Consider the following 16,108-nt stretch of genomic DNA (forward strand, 5'->3'; position numbering starts at 1 on the left):
GCGGTGCCAGCCCCAGCCCAGCTCCCACCCATGGCAGGAGGGAAGGGGCCAGGCTGCGGCACAGCTGGCAGGAGGTGGAACTTCTCCTCTAAAAATTCTTTTCTTTTCCTCTTTCTCTGATTCTGCTGCGCTTCTTCTGTGTTTTCTTTCTCCTCCTGGATTTCTCAGTCTCCTCTGAGCTCAGCTCCTTTGGGATCCTCCCTCGTGGGGAGTCTCGCTCAGTTCTCTGGATTTGAAGAAAACTCCTGAGCTCGTTAGAATCTCATTTCTCGTGTTGATTGGAGGGTCATCACAAAACTTGGCAGGTCTCTCCAGACTTTCTGCACAAGTTTAAATCACTGCAACCTGGCTCGTTTCTGATGGTACAACAAGGCCTTGTGGCTCACTTTTGAAAGCACAAAATGGCCTCAAACAACACAGTTCTTTTATCTTTATACTTATTCTTACACAATTAACAATAGACATGTAAATTATTTTTCTTAATGACCCAGTGACCCATCACCTGTTTGCTGCACTGTGACATTTTATATCCAATCACTCACTACCACCCAAAAACCTCTAGGAGAAGAACATGAAGAAGAAAGAAGAAGGAAAAGAAACAACATTCTAAATCCTCCATCTTGTCTTCAGTTTTCTAAACTATTTTAAACTCTGTAAACTTTAACTTTTTCACCCAGCGACTGAAGAAAACTCTCTAATTTACACACTCACGCTTTTAGCTTTTCTATCTGACTGTAACAGTTGTTTTCATGGATCACCATAAAAACATGCTCATAAATTTCATGTTGTATGGAATTCAGTGTTCTCCTGGATCCCAGAGCCCAGCAGCAGGAGCAAGGGTGTGAGTGTGTAAATCAGAGCCCAGCTCCAGGAGCAAGGGTGTGAGTGTGTAAATCAGAGCCCAGCTCCAGGAGCAAGGGTGTGAGTGTGTAAATCAGAGCCCAGCAGCAGGAGCAAGGGTGTGAGTGTGTAAATCAGAGCCCAGCTCCAGGAGCAAGGGCGTGAGTGTGTAAATCAGAGCCCAGCTCCAGGAGCAAGGGCGTGAGTGTGTAAATCAGAGCCCAGCTCCAGGAGCAAGGGCGTGAGTGTGTAAATCAGAGCCCAGCTCCAGGAGCAAGGGTGTGAGTGTGTAAATCAGAGCCCAGCAGCAGGAGCAAGGGCGCACACTCCGTGTCTCAGACTCCGGCAGGAGGCACGGCGGGATGGCCGCGGTTCACCCCGGGATGAGCCCAGCCCGACCCAGCCCGGCTTGCCCGAGCACAGCCGGCTCGGCTGGGCTGCTCCCAGCCTGGAGCTGCCCCAACCTGCTCCGGGGGCTCAGACAGGCCTTTAACCCTCAATCTCCCCTGGATGTCAAAAACCAACCGGCAGAAAGGAGCAAAGGCTGGTCCGGGACACAGAAGAGCCCCTTTGTCTTGGGGGAACGTCCTGGAGCCCCCCGAGGGGTCACCCCCCTCTTTTGGGGAGGCAGGAGGAGATCCCACACGTTCCCCCTCTCCACCTTAACCACAGTTCCTCTTTTTTGTGCAAATTCCTTTCCCTCCCATCAGGCTTTCCTCGGGCGAGGATAAATCTCTCCTCGGCTTTAATGACGAGGTGTTATCCACCCCCACGGGCAGAGAATGGGGAAAGCAACACGCAACAAGGAGCAGACGCTTTCCACACACCCCGAGAACGGCTGGGGAGAGGTTTTCACCCACCCCAGATGGTCCTGAGCCACCCCAGGGACCCAGGGGCTCCTCACCTTCGTTCCTCTGGTTGTTGAGCTGGTTGAACTGCTCGGTGAACTCCGTCAGCGACTCCTCGATGGTCTCCGTGCGCGGCACCGAGAGCGAGAACCTCCTCTTGAAGTTTTTCATCTTGTTCATCTTCCCTCGCGCTGCCAGGGGTGGCAGAGCCCTGCGGGGAAAGGGCCAGCGGGCTCAGAGGGCTGGGCAACACCGGGATGGGCCCCCAGCCCCACAGAGCCAGCTCTTTGGGGTTGGCACCATCCCAATCTGAATTTCCACCCCACAGCTCCAGCTCTTTTGGGGTTGACAATGTCCTGAGCCGAATTTCCACCCCACAGCTCCATCTCTTTGGGGTTGGCACCATCCTGACCCAAATTTCCACCCCACAGCTGCTGCTCTTGGGGTTGGCAGTGTCCTGACCCGAACAAAGACTTCCCGAGGCAGCAGCAAAGTGCAGAGTGGGGACCCAGGGGCAGGGGCATCCCCCCTGAATTCCAGCCCCAGGAGATGCTCCAAGCTCCCAGTTCCATCCCAGCTCTATCCCAGATCCATCCCAGCTCCCAGTTCCATCCCAGCTCGATCCCAGATCCATCCCAGCTCCCAGTTCCATCCCAGCTCGATCCCAGATCCATCCCAGCTCCCAGTTCCATCCCAGCTCCATCCCAGATCCATCCCAGCTCCCAGTTCCATCCCAGCTCCATCCCAGCTCCATCCCAGCTCCCAGATCCATCCCAGCTCCATCCCAGCTCCCAGATCCATCCCAGCTCCATCCCAGGCTCCCGCTGACTCGTCCTGCTGGGCGTCAGAATCGCCTTAACCGCGATTAGATGTGATTAAAGATCTGATTAAAGCAATAAAACCCTGAAAGGAAGAAATCGCCCCAGGGGCACGGGGTGAGCGGGTTGGGGCTGAGCCATGGGAGCTCTCCCTGGATGCAGCTTCACCTTCCTGCTCTTGCTCTTCCCAGGCTCTGGGATGATGGGATCAAGGCTTGATGGGATCAAGGCTGGAAGCGCTGCCTGTGCAGGGTTTGGGTTCCAGCCCTGCTGAAATTCCTCCTGCCCCGCATGGATCCAGCACGGATCCAGCACTCCCTGGATTTACAGACACGGAGATCCCAGAATCCCAGACCGGTTTGGGAATCATCTCATCCCGGGCAGGGACACCTTCCACTATCCCAGGTTGCTCCAGGCCCTGTCCAAGCTGGTCATGGACACTTCCAGGGATGGGACATCATCGTCCCTCCCCAAACCAGCCACAGCTCTGCCCTCCCAGTCCCAGGCCTGAGGCACTTTGGGTCTGTCCCTCTCCTCTTCCCAATCCCAGGAATGTGGAGATGCTCCTCCTGCATCCCTCATCCTCTGGGCACTCCCAGCTCCCCGCCAGGGGATTTTCCATGAACAGCCCTGGCCTTTAACGCTGCCCTCACCTCCCCAAGCCCATCTGAAGAGCGCAGTCACCCCGTGGTACCCAACAGGTCCCAAAACTTCCCGGGGATGTTTTATCCCACAGGGCGCGGCTCTTTCCCGCACATCCCGGACCCCTGGAGCAGCTCGGCCCCTTCCTCCTGGGTGTCCCCAGAGCCCCCCAGGCCCATCAGCACCACCCAAGGGTGACGGCAGCATTCCAGACTGATGCGGCATTCCCGTCTCCAGGACAACGGCGGCTCCCTGCATCTGAAAGCTCAGCAGATTATCCGTCAGCGACGGAAAAACTCCGCTTGGGCTCCTGCCAGGCCACGGCACCCTGCAGCGGCTGGATCCCCTGAAAATCCCGGGAATTCACCACAATCCCGGGAACTCCCCCGCTCAGCGCTCACCTGCCACGCCGCGGATTGCCGAGGCTGAAGGAGTCAGGGCTGGGGGGCTTCGGCGGGGGTGGGGAGGGAGGAGGGAGGGTTTAGACACCTCCGCTCCAGCCTCAGACACTGGAATGTTTTCCCAGCACTGCAGGAACGTGCTTGGATGCAATAAAGAGGTGGCACCGGGGATGCTCTGGGCTCCGAAGGAGATTTAGGGATGGCTGGATGAAAGAAGAGAATTCCTGGTCCTGCTCTGGTGACAGTCCCAGCCTGGCAGGGACTGGAATGGGATAATCAGGACTGGAAGGGAAGGAATCCCGCTGGGATCGCTGGGCTGAGCAATTCCCGCTCTGCCAACCCCCCCCACCCAGCCGATCCATAACCTCCCTTGATCAGGATCAATTCTGGATGAGGAAAGATGCAGAGAACGGGAAAGATGAATGAGGAAAATGAGAGGTGGTCTCTCCATCTCCCGTCCCCACCACCCCAAAAAGCTGAGGATGCTTTGCAGGGAATCAGCAGCTCCACAAATCCCACAGTCCTTCCCCCACCTCTCGCTTCCTACAGGAATGCCAGCAGCTCCAGGCTGCTAAATATAGGCCTGGGAGAGGAGAGGAACTGGGATAGGGGTAAAAATATCCCTGGGATCGCTGCAGCCTCTCGTGCCACTCCCGAGCTGCTCCCTGCTCCTGCTCCCACATCCCTGGGCTCATTTTTCCAGCTACACCTGGACCTGCTCGGGATCTGCTGCTGGGAGCTGACGTTAAAGCCTTGGTCAGCTGGGATTTATGGGATTGTCCTTATCCCCAGCCCTCGGCTCCTCCCCGAGAGGAATTCTCCTTCCCCGGCAGGAATTCGCCCTGTCCCGTATGGATCCCAGCCCAAAGCTGGGATTTGCTGAGTTCCTGGAGGCAAATCACCCACAACATTCCAGGGGGAGTGTAGGGTCAGGAAATGTGGGGCTCCAGGGGGAATGTAGGGTCGGGCTGGGTAATGTGGGGTGCCCCACATCACCCCGGGCTTCCAGGAGCCTCACCCACCCTCCAGCCGCATTCCTTGCATGAGAAAGACATTTCTTTTTACAGCTGCTTTCCCCGGGCACGGATCTCAAAGGAAGAATTCCTGGCGACCACTTTTTGGTTTATTTTGTGGGATTTTGGGGTTTTTTTGGTTTTTTTTTCCCCCAGTGTCCTAAAGGAAGCGATGGCATTTATTGACTCTCGGGGAGCAAGTGACACTTGTTTAAGGAAAGCGGTGACATCACTTTTGGTTTTCCAGCCTGGCAGGAGCGGCAGCAATCCCAGCTCCATCCCAGCTCCCAGCTCTCCCGGCCATGGGTAATTAACAGCAGGCAGGAACACGAAGGGAAGGAGCAGTTTCACACGGCAGTGAGGAATTCGGGCAAAAATGAAATCACCCGGCTTGGAACCCGGCCAAAGGCCAGGATTAAAGCCAGCAGGGTTTACTGGAACAGGGCAGGAGAGTAAATACCCAGCTAAAACACTTCAGAGAGCCCCAGAGCTGAATCCCAGCAGGAAAACTGCTCACGGGATCCAGACAAGGAGTTATCCATCATTTAAACGCTGCCTTCGAGGCTGTGTCCTGAAATCACCTTCACCATTCCAGGGGAATTTTTCCTGCAGGAATTCCGGCTGGGATTGGGTCTTTCCTAGAGCTTTCCTGCTCTGGAATTCCTGAGGCAGGTGTTCTGGGCATCAGCAGAGTACGGAACTGTCCCCTTCCTCCTCCAGCAGGGTTTGGAAGCAGAGCTCCCCAGCACTAATTATTGCCTCTCAAAAATGATAAATTCTGATTTTTTCCTTAACATTTCACCAGATTCCTGCCCCCATTTCCAAGCTAAAAGAGAGGAAGGCTCAGAGGGAAAAGTTCCTTTCTTTTAACCCGTTCATTTTGTGTTTTATTTAATCCCCAGAGAGATCAGCAGTTGTGTTTACAAAGCAAAGTGAACAGCCCAATTCAGCACTTCACTCTCCTGCCTATTAGGTGGCATCGATTCCCTCCTGCCAGGCCGGGAGAAACGGGGAATTCTGCTCCTCGTGGAGCTTTTATTTGCTCAGCAAACACGGCAACCCTGCGAGGGGCTCCAGGGAGCATGGAATACGTGTTCCTCCTCACAGGGCCTGGACACGGAGCCAGAGGCAGCAGAAACTCCCCAGCACAGCCCCAGGGCCCTCTGAGGTTCTCCCCAGGGAGAGGGAGCAGGGAAAAGCTGCCTGAGACGGGAGAGATTCCAACCTCTCCGTGGGCAAACAGGAGCTCAGCACCCCCCGGATTCCTCCTCTGCTCCGGATTTCCTTTGTGGGACCACCCTGAGATCCTCGGGAATGTGTGGAGGGGGCTGGGGAGAGATTCCAGGCTGCTCCGGGGACTGGGAGGGAAATTGGTCAAAAATCACAGCAGGGGTGTGGCTGAATTTTCTGTGGCAGCTGGGAATTCTGCCAGGGACCGACCCTGACCACCAAAGGATAAATTGGGATAAATCGGGATAAATTTGGATAAATTGGGATAAATTAAATTGGGATAAATTGGGATAAATTGGGATAAATTGGGATAAATTGGGATAAATTTGGATAAATTGGGATAAATTGGGATAAGTCCTCCCTGGGGTCACCAACCTCCTCCCCAGGGGGATGCAGTGGAGCACAGCCCGAGAGGATCCATCCTGCAGTGAGGAGCTGCAGAATCCTCTCAGGAAGAATTCCCGGAGCAGGAATTTCCCTTCCCGAGGGCTGAGTGACGAGGGGACGCAGCAAGGCCACCTCTCCCCCCTCCACATTCACCTCAGGGCCTGACATCGCCCCTTCCCGGCCAAGATCCCGCAGGGAAGGGAGCACCATCCATCTCCAGCAGCCCTGGAGCGTTCCCATCGTCCTGGGAATGATTGGGAAGAGAGCCTGGGATCCCAAATCCATCCTCACGCTGCAATTCCTTGCCCTGCCTTCCACGGTCACAGCAAATGCAGAAATGTGATGAGGACACCTCTGTCCTCTCTTTGAACTTGGGAGGAGGCTCGGGGAGACAAATGATCTCCCAGGAAATGCCTGAGGCTGGCTCCCACTCCTCGGAATGCCACAGGGATAAATCAGGAACGATGGCATCGCATCCTCCTCCCTCCATCTGGGTTTGAATTCCCTCGGGATGTGCGACCTTGGCTGGGTGCGTCCAGCAGCCGGCACAGCCGCGCTCCCACCCCTCCTCTGCAGAATTCCACCCGGGAATTCCTTCTGAGGAGACAGTGGCACAGGCAAAGCCACGTTCTGAGAGCCAGGAGCACACGGGGACAGCCTGGGGAAGGTGGATCCATGGAAAACTCCTTCACAGCGAGCACGGAATGGATTGGGAGCGATCTTAAAGCTCACCCCATTCCCATGGGCAGGAACACCTCCCACCACCCCAGGCGGCTCCTAGCTGCCCTCGGACACTTCCAGGGATGAGATTCCAACCTGTTCTCAGTGCAGGGATGGGAGGAAGGGCTGCTGGATGCACATTCCCACCCCGCTTTGGAGCTGACAAGGAGCCCAGTAACGGGAGCGCACAAAGGATCTTTGTTCTGCCCCGGGATATTTCGCCTTTCTCTGCTCCTGGTGAGCTCAGGGCAGCTCTGAGCAAGGCACCGCAATCCCAGCCTTTATTCCAGCAGCTCAGAACACTGGGAATTTATTCCCAAACCTGGGAGAAGCCTTCAGCCTTCAGCTGCAACAACAGCGGGGCCGCTGCTGGCCACCGTGGCTACCCCAGGGAGCTCAGGGCTCGCATCGTCCCTGCCCTGCCAGAGCTTCCCTGCTCCCTTCAGCATCCCCAGCCTCAATTCCCAGGATTCAGAGGATGCAGATTAAATTATCTGGCTTTTATATTATATTATTGGCCTTTTGCAAATATTATAATGGATGTTATAAGGTTAGAAAACTTTTAAATTAATATAATTTAATTAATATCGTTTCGTCTATTTCTGTTATTGATAAAAACTTTAAAAATAGTGGTATAATATAAATATATATTAGGCTATAACATGATATTAAAGCACAAACTACTTTTTGTTTATATAACCCAAAGATTGAAAAGATAATCAGAGACCCCCCTGCATTATTAAGATTATCTTGTCCTCCAAGAGAAGAATTTATTACATCCTTATCAAAGGATATAAAACCCAGTGATGCCAAGATTGATCTTGAAGGGGGGCAAGGTAAAAACTAAACAAAAGAACATCAAAAAAACTTAAGAATGTCTAAATATGTATGAGAATTTATGGATATGGGGTAGGATTCCGTTTTTAAGGGATGATCCTTCGTTAGTGAGGTGAGTGCAGAGACACACGGCCTTATCTGTATATTTTATTTTTATCTCCTAATTGTCTTTCTATTAAATTTTAAATTCTATATAAAAAAACATGTGAACCTGTTTTTTCACATTATTAAGGTGTTCTCTCCTGGCTGAATGCAGAGACACCATGCCATATTTATATTTTACTTTATTTTTATCTCCTAATTGTCTTTCTATTAAACTTTAAAATTCTATATTAAAAAAAAATGTTATATTCTATATAAAAAAAAATATATATATCCCATGTTATCTTAATTATTCCAAACTACCAAAATTGAGAACATTTAAAAACACATTTTCATAGACAAAATCCAATTAATACCAAAAAAGAGACTCACAAAAAAAACCCCTTAACTTAAAAAAAATATTACATCACCACTTTTCCTCTTAATTACTACTTTTAATCAATTAGACTAATTTCCTAAAACTAATTAAAAATACTCACCCCTAAAATAAACTTCTCTAAAAATCTTTCCACAACCGCCCCTGAAAAAATTCAACTAAAAATCCACTTTTATGTCTCCTCCTCATTAGAATTATCTCCCATTTCATTCCCAAATTAAGAAAAAGGCACCAGGATAGGGAGAGATCCAATAAACAGATTTTTCCTGCCAAGCTCTGATCCCTTCCCTGGGAAGGAAACGTTTCAGGCCGGTCTGGGAAGCGAGCACGGAGTGTTTGGATAAACCTTGCTCCTCGTTAAACTGTAAATGTCATTTGTGCCACCCAGCCAAGGCCAGCCCCGTGTCCTCAAAGCTGCGGTGTCACGCTGGCAGACAGAAGAAATTAATTGGTGGGCTCGGAAAATCGTGGATTAATCCCTTTCTAGGATATTTTAATTTTTTTTTGTTTGTTTTTTTCACTTTTCTCAGTGCTTTGGAGGCCTTGACAAGCGTCCTTGACAAGCCAGGCTGGTTCCTGCACAAGCCTTGGAGAGATAACAGAGCCCAGAGCGAGATAAAGAGAGGGAAACAGGGATCTCCCCCAGGAAAACTCCTGGCTGGGCTCTGGATGGGCTCAGGGAGAGAGAGCCGCCAGCCTGCAGCGCCAAAAATGTAAAATAACGGGAATAAATTCAAATATCGTGCTTTCCCCCCACCCCAAATCGAAACAGAGAGGAATTTCCATGTGGTTTTCACAGGAATGGGAGGAAAACCCACCCTAAAAAAGGGACAACACCGAGCAGGGCCGCTCCAGGCGCATCCAATCCTCCTCTCCTGCCCCACGGCTGATAAGGGAACGCCAGGATAAGGCAGGGTTATAATCCCCGAGGGATTTGGGATGAGCTGTGCCGGCCTCCCAGTGCTCCCAGTTGCGGCGTGGCTCGGCACTGGTGCGGCCGGCCGGGCCTGCCGCGCTATGATAGCGCAATTAGCGGCGCAATTAATCGTTAATCGGGGGGGATTGGGAGGGATTAAGCGCTTAAAGGGCACACGTGCTGCTGGTGGTAATTTATGAAAATGCTCCTTCCCCCTGGGATGCTCTGCTGGAATTAAAATGTCCCCGCTGGGGTTTTCCGGAAGATTCTGCGGGGAAGAGGCTCTGCCCGTCCCTGTGTGGCTGCAGATGGGATTTGGGGGAACCCAGAGCTGCCCAGGCAGGCTCTGAGGGGACAGGACAGCCATGGAGTGATGAGATGGGATGGGATGGGATGGGATGGGATGGGATGGGATGGGATGGGATGGGATCCATGGGATGGGATCCATGGGATGGGATGGGATGGGATGGGATGGGATGGGATGGGATGGGATGGGATGGGATGGGATCCATGGGATGGGATCCATGGGATGGGATGGGATGGGATCCATGGGATGGGATGGGATGGGATGGGATGGGATGGGATCCATGGGATGGGATGGGATGGGATGGGATGGGAATGGGATGGGATGGGATGGGATCCATGGGATGGGATGGGATGGGATCCATGGGATGGGATGGGATGGGATGGGATGGGATGGGATGGGATGGGATGGGATGGGATGGGATGGGACAGGGACTGGATGAGGATGGGACAATGATGGGACAATGACAGGAAGGGATGGGATGAGGATGGGACAATGATGGGACGGGGATGGGACAGAGATGGGACAATGACAGGACAATGATGGGACAATGATGGCACAGGGATGGGACAATGAGGGGACAATGATGGGACGGGGATGGGACAATAACGAGACAGAGATGGGACAATGACAGGACAATGATGGCACAGGGATGGGACAATGAGGGGACAATGAGGGGACAGAGATGGGACAATGACAGGACAATGAGGGGACAGGGATGGGACAATGACGGGACAGAGATGGGACAATGACAGGACAATGATGGGACAGCTCCTGCTGCTCCTGCTGCTCCCAGGGCATTCAGGATTCCCAGCTCAGGCAGGACGTGGGAGGAGGCTGTGAGGGGGATGTTGGGTGATTTGTTAAATTCAAGGAGCACTTTGGGCACACAGAGCCCCTCCCTGCATTTTAGAGACACAAACCAGTGTCTGACCACAACCAAAACCTCAGTTCTGCCTCCTCCTCCTCCTCCTCCTCCTCCTCCTCCTCCTCCTCCTCGTCCCCAGGCACACCAAGACCATCCCCTTGGTTCTGCTGTTTATGGATCAGGGATCTACTGGATCAGGACTGAGTCCTCAGTTCCTGAGATCTCCTCTTTATCCACATTTGCTCCAGCTCAGGCTTGGCCCATAAACCTCCAACCTCAAATTCCACCCAGAAATTCCAGCCACAGACAGCACAAATCCAAGCTCCAGGTGATGTTCCATGCAGGGGGAAAAATAAATCCCCCAAAGTGCTGAATTTATATTCCTGTGAGTGTTCCCGAGTGCAGAACCCAGGCTCCTGCTCGCAAACCTTGTCAGATTGAGCAACTAAAAAAAGCCACGGCTCCGGGAGTGGGAAGTGCTGGGAGCAACAGGAGAGAGGGAAAAGCTGGGGGGTGTTTTGAGGATAAATCCCTCCCCAGGATCAGGAATCCCAACCCCTGAGTGACCACTGCCTTAATGCTGCCCAGATAATTAAATAGAAAAACAAAAACCAACATTAAAATCAAAATGGAGAAAGAGCAGAAATAAATGGAACTCTGGGAATGTTTCCCTGCTTCCCAAAAAAGGCACATTTTGATTTCTTCGGAGGTTTCGGTGTTTACTGTCGGCTTCAGCAGCTTCTCCTTTTAAATGGGGCGATTCAAGGCAAAATCACCACAAAAAACTGGTCAGAGCCAGTGCCCTGCCCCACTCCAGCTGGGAAAATTTGGGTTGTTTTCAAGGAAATGGCTGAGGATTTCAGGGATTGGGGAAGAAAGAGAGGGAGAGGGTTCACAGAGAGGGTTCAGCAATAAAAACACTGAAAAGGTGCCCAAAAGATGAATTAAATTCATAAAACGCAGAGCACAGCGAGACAGGAGCTGTTTGGTTCAGATCAGCACATCCTGGAGAGAGTTTTGGGCCTCAGGTTTGAGATCCAGAGCTGTCAGTAATGTGGAATTTTCCTAATGCCAGGAATAAATAAATAAAACAAATAAATTCCGTGCCTCAGTTTCCCAGCTGATAAACGAAGACGATGAGGGTGGAGCAAGGCTGGAACGTTTGGGTGTCATCAATAAAATTAATAAAGGAGAAAAAAAAAATTAAAAAAATTAAAAACTAACAAAATAATTAACTGAAAATGCTACAAATTGGAGCATCTTCATTAGCAGTGACGTTCCAGGTGGCCACAGGAGCTCTCCCTTCCTGAGCCACATTCCCACTGCTCCTGCCTTCACCTGGAGCATCCTCCTGCTTCCCGAGCCACATTCCCACTGCTCCTGCCTCCACCTGGAGCATCCTCCTGCTTCCCGAGCCACATTCCCACTGCTCCTGCCTTCACCTGGAGCATCCTCCTGCTTCCCGAGCCACATTCCCGCTGCTCCTGCCTCCACCTGGAGCATCCTCCTGCTTCCCGAGCCACATTCCTGCTGCTCCTGCCTCCACCTGGAGCATCCTCCTGCTTCCCGAGCCACATTCGCACTGCTCCTGCCTTCACCTGGAGCATCCTCCTGCTTCCCGAGCCACATTCCCACTGCTCCTGCCTTCACCTGGAGCATCCTCCTGCTTCCCGAGCCACATTCCCGCTGCTCCTGCCTTCACCTGGAGCATCCTCCTGCTTCCCGAGCCACATTCCCACTGCTCCTGCCTTCACCTGGAGCATCCTCCTGCTTCCCGAGCATTTGCACTGCTCCTGCCTCCACCTGGAGCATCCTCCTGCTTCCCGAGCCACATTCCCACTGCTCCTGCCTTCACCTGGAGCATCCTCCTGCTTCCCGAGCCACATTCCCACTGCTCCTGCCTCCACCTGGAGCATCCTCCTGCTTCCCGAGCCACATTCCCACTGCTCCTGCCTCCACCTGGAGCATCCTCCTGCTTCCCGAGCCACATTCCCACTGCTCCTGCCTCCACCTGGAGCATCCTCCTGCTTCCCGAGCCACATTCCCGCTGCTCCTGCCTCCACCTGCTCCGAGCTCCAACAAGATCCCAGCGGGAAAGAACTCCCGGATTTCCAGCAGGGACTGCCCAGAGGGAAGGAAGAGATGAGGGCGATTCCCGGTGGGGAACGCGGCTGTGAAAATCCAGCTGTGGCTGCTTGGAGCTCATCCCTAAAAACAGCCGGCAGAGCCGGGAGGGGAGGGAACGCGGGACTGGGATGAGCTGCGGGGAGGGAGGGAGGCGAAGGATGAGCAGACAGATGAGAGGGGGCGGCAGCACAGATATTATTATTATTATTATTATTATTATTATTATTATTATTATTATTATTATTATTATTATTATTATTGCTATTATTGCTATTATTGCTATTATTATTACTATTATTATATATTTATTATTGCTATTATTGCTATTATTGCTATTATTGCTATTATTGCTATTATTATTACTATTATTATTACTATTATTACTACTATTATTATTATATTAATAATAATAATTATAATACTGATAATAATGATAATAATTATTATTATAATAATGATAATGATGATAATAATAATGATAATAATGATAATAATGATAATAATGATAATAATTGTGATGATGATAATAATAATAGTGATGATGATACTGTTAATAATGATAATAATGAGATGATAATAATGATAATGATAATAAAAATAAAAATAATAAAAATAATAATATTAATAATGGTAATGATGATAATGATAATAATGATATGATAATAATGATAATAATGATAATAACAATAATAATAAAAATTAAAATAAATTATAATGATAATGATAATAATGATATGATAATAATGACAATGATAATAATAATAAAAATAAATTATAATGATGATAATGATGATAATGATATTATTATTAATAATAATAATAATGATAATAGAAATAAATTATAATGATGATAATGATGATAATGATAATGATAATAATAATGATAATGATAATAATAATGATAACGATAATAATAATAATAATAATAATAATAATAATAATAATAATAATAATAATAATAATAATAATAATAATAATCCCCCAGCAGTTTCTCCTCCAGCCAGAGCAGAGACAGGAGCCAGAGATTGGGAGAGACAGAGCAAACAAGCAGCGGATGAGCAGCCCTGGCTGAGGGCAGAACGCTGCCTCGGGAGAGCCCTGGGCTGGGGACTGGGAGAGGGAGGAGAGGGCAAAAGATGCCGGGCTGATTACAGAGCTGCTCTGCAAAGTTAATTGTTCACCAGATTGGGATCTGGGCCACATCCATCAACAGGCTGCTTCCTGCCGTCAGCTTTCCCTGGATAAACAGAGGAGCCCGTGGCTTTAGGGGAGAGCAGAGGCAGCAGGGCAAAGCTCTGCCTGGCCAGGGTTCACCCTGCTCAAACAGAGCGCGCTCATCGCTCTCCTGCCTGCACACAGCAAGCCCGGCCCAGCTGAGCTGAGCTTTGGGCTGTCACACAGCGATTACGCAGAGCAGAACTCGCTCCAGCCTTGGGATGGCCGCTGAGCTGAGCCAAGCCCCCCGCTCCTGCTGCCTGAGGAAGCTGCCTCAATTTCCCTGAGGATGGCAGGAGGATCTGGGAGGCTCCTACTGAACCCTTTTGGAAACTCTTACTCTTCTTGGACATGGCTCCAAACACACAGATCCCGGCTTCTCTGGAGATTCTCGGCCCAGACCTCAGCTCCGTGGAAGCCAGAGGAATGTCCCAGGGTTTACAGGGATTGACCAAACATTCATTTCTCTCCAGAAGGCCGGGCCAAGGGGCCGATGTTCTCAGTAGAAACTGAGACGTGGATATTTTAATGCAGGTGTGAGGGGACACCCAGGGCTCTGCCTGAGCCGGGACAGGGAGAACAGAGGGATCCTCACGGATCTGAGGGATCAAAGCTCAGCTCTGCTCCCTGTAACACCCTGAGCCATTTTGCCTCTGCATTTTACCCTGTGCAAAATGCTCTCAATCTGCCTGCTCTGGGTCCAGCGCCAGCGAGGGAAGGCAAACACTGTCCCCTGCAGCAGCCTCTGTGCCCCAGCCTGTCCCCAGGGGACAAGTGACGCTGGCAAGGAATGCACAGAGAGGCGGCAGCTCCAGACTTAAAGCAGCTCGTCTGGAAGGCAATAAAAAACAGCCAACTGCACTCGAGCCACCTGTGACCAGGAACGTGTGACACCATCACTTCCCTCTGTCCCTGTGTCCCCAGCGCAGCCTCTCTGAAGGGCCCATTCAGGGCTCCACAAAGAGCTGCTTCAGTGACAGGGGCACGGAGAAGAGGATTTCAGTGCTTCCCATCCCTGCCAGCATCCCCAGAGCTCTGCAGAGCTCAGGCAGCAAAGCCCTGAGAACAAAGCAAGGTCAGGAGTTAACAGATGGGGGAACTCAGACGTGGGGACACGGCGGTGACGTGGCCAAGGCCAGGCAGAATCCGTGGCAAGGCCATGGACAGGGGGAGAACTCCAGAGCCCTGATTAGTTGTAATTTTTTTCTCTCTTTCTCTCCATCCCAGCAGGATGAGAGAGGAGGAACTCTCAGGGTTGCTGGCGAGGTTGTTCCACTACTCATTTATTAACTGCTCCCATTTGGATGTGGTACCAGTATTTTCCAGAGTGAGTAAGCCTGGGAACCTGGGAACAAATCTGCAAGCCCTGCCTGGAGCACGGACACCAAAGCTTGCTCCAGAAATCTTCTGGTGAGGCACAGAAGATCAGAAAATCAGCAAACCCTGAGCTGGGTGCCTCACACACACTGAGGAAATTCCACGGATGGGGTGAGCCAGGTGCTCTCCCATTCCTGCCTCTTCCTTCTGGGACTCTTGGACATCACCTCCCACCTTTTCCTAGGGAGGGAAGGATGCTCCACACCACACTGAGATCTCACCCCACGTCCATTACCTGACGGCCAGATTCCTGCAGGGAATCTCTTCAGGATCATGGGAACTGCTTTTCCCGACCTCTCCCCTGACCCACAGGTGCTGGCAGGGCCTGGAAAGCAGGACTCTGCTTGCATCCACCACATCTCAGCCCCGTGTGTTGGCACATCCCACATCCCCGCCCCAAACCCGCCCCACACCGCCGGGGAGGGAATTAATTAATCCCGATTCCTCGCAAGGCCCTGTCTGACGGCTCCTGCCCTTTCACAGACCTCACCCAGAGGCTCCAACTTTCTGCCTGATGCTTGTTCAAAGCTTTTCCCCCTTCAGGCACCTTCTCCGAGGCCGGCACACGCATCACACATCACATTGCGCCGCTCGTTTCCTTGATGCGCTGCACAAAACCCAGCGCCGGCAGCCCCAGGCCTGACCCTGATTCTCTCCTCCTCTCAGAGCCGATGCCACCATTGTGCCAACAACGCTCTGCCCGGGCTGTTTTCAGGGAGAGACGAGGCTGTTGAAGCTTTTCGGGCTCTCAAGGGGCTGTCTGGGGACAAGGAGGGGGGCACATTCTGGGGCACACCCCCGGGAACTTGTCACAGCAACAGGCAGCGCTGGAGAGATGCGGCTGCTTGTGACAGGCACCAAAAACTGCAGCGCCAGGGGAATGCCGAGCCCGGGCAGGGCTCCCCCCTCCCCCGAGCCACCGGACAGAGCCTGGCTGTCACCTCCGGGCAATTCCACACTGGAAGGGACCCCTCGGGCCCCTCACAGCAGGACCCACCCGGGAGTGCCCCTCAAAGCCCGGTACTGGGCTTGATCCGGGCTCCCTAAAACAGGTTTAGGGCCAAACACGCGCAGGAATCTCCCGCAC

At 51.7% G+C, this 16,108-nt stretch overlaps 1 protein-coding gene across 4 annotated transcripts in view; it reads right to left on the reverse strand.

Annotated features, from left to right (window-relative positions):
* Positions 1 to 16,108, reverse strand: part of CDK18 (cyclin dependent kinase 18) — a 29,058-nt gene that overhangs the window by 11,978 nt on the left and 972 nt on the right. For all 4 annotated transcript variants that reach the window (XM_088067142.1, XM_088067141.1, XM_088067140.1 and 1 more), the window contains one exon: positions 1,745 to 1,899. In XM_088067142.1, coding sequence (XP_087923268.1) covers positions 1,745 to 1,868 — 124 coding nt within the window. In that variant the 5' untranslated portion in view covers positions 1,869 to 1,899. The remainder of the gene's footprint in view (positions 1 to 1,744; positions 1,900 to 16,108) is intronic.

The sequence above is a fragment of the Pseudopodoces humilis genome, chromosome 26 (assembly GCF_049639895.1).
Source record: "Pseudopodoces humilis isolate 2021_Gansu_Grassland_sample_001 chromosome 26, ASM4963989v1, whole genome shotgun sequence".
Lineage (NCBI taxonomy): Eukaryota > Metazoa > Chordata > Aves > Passeriformes > Paridae > Pseudopodoces > Pseudopodoces humilis.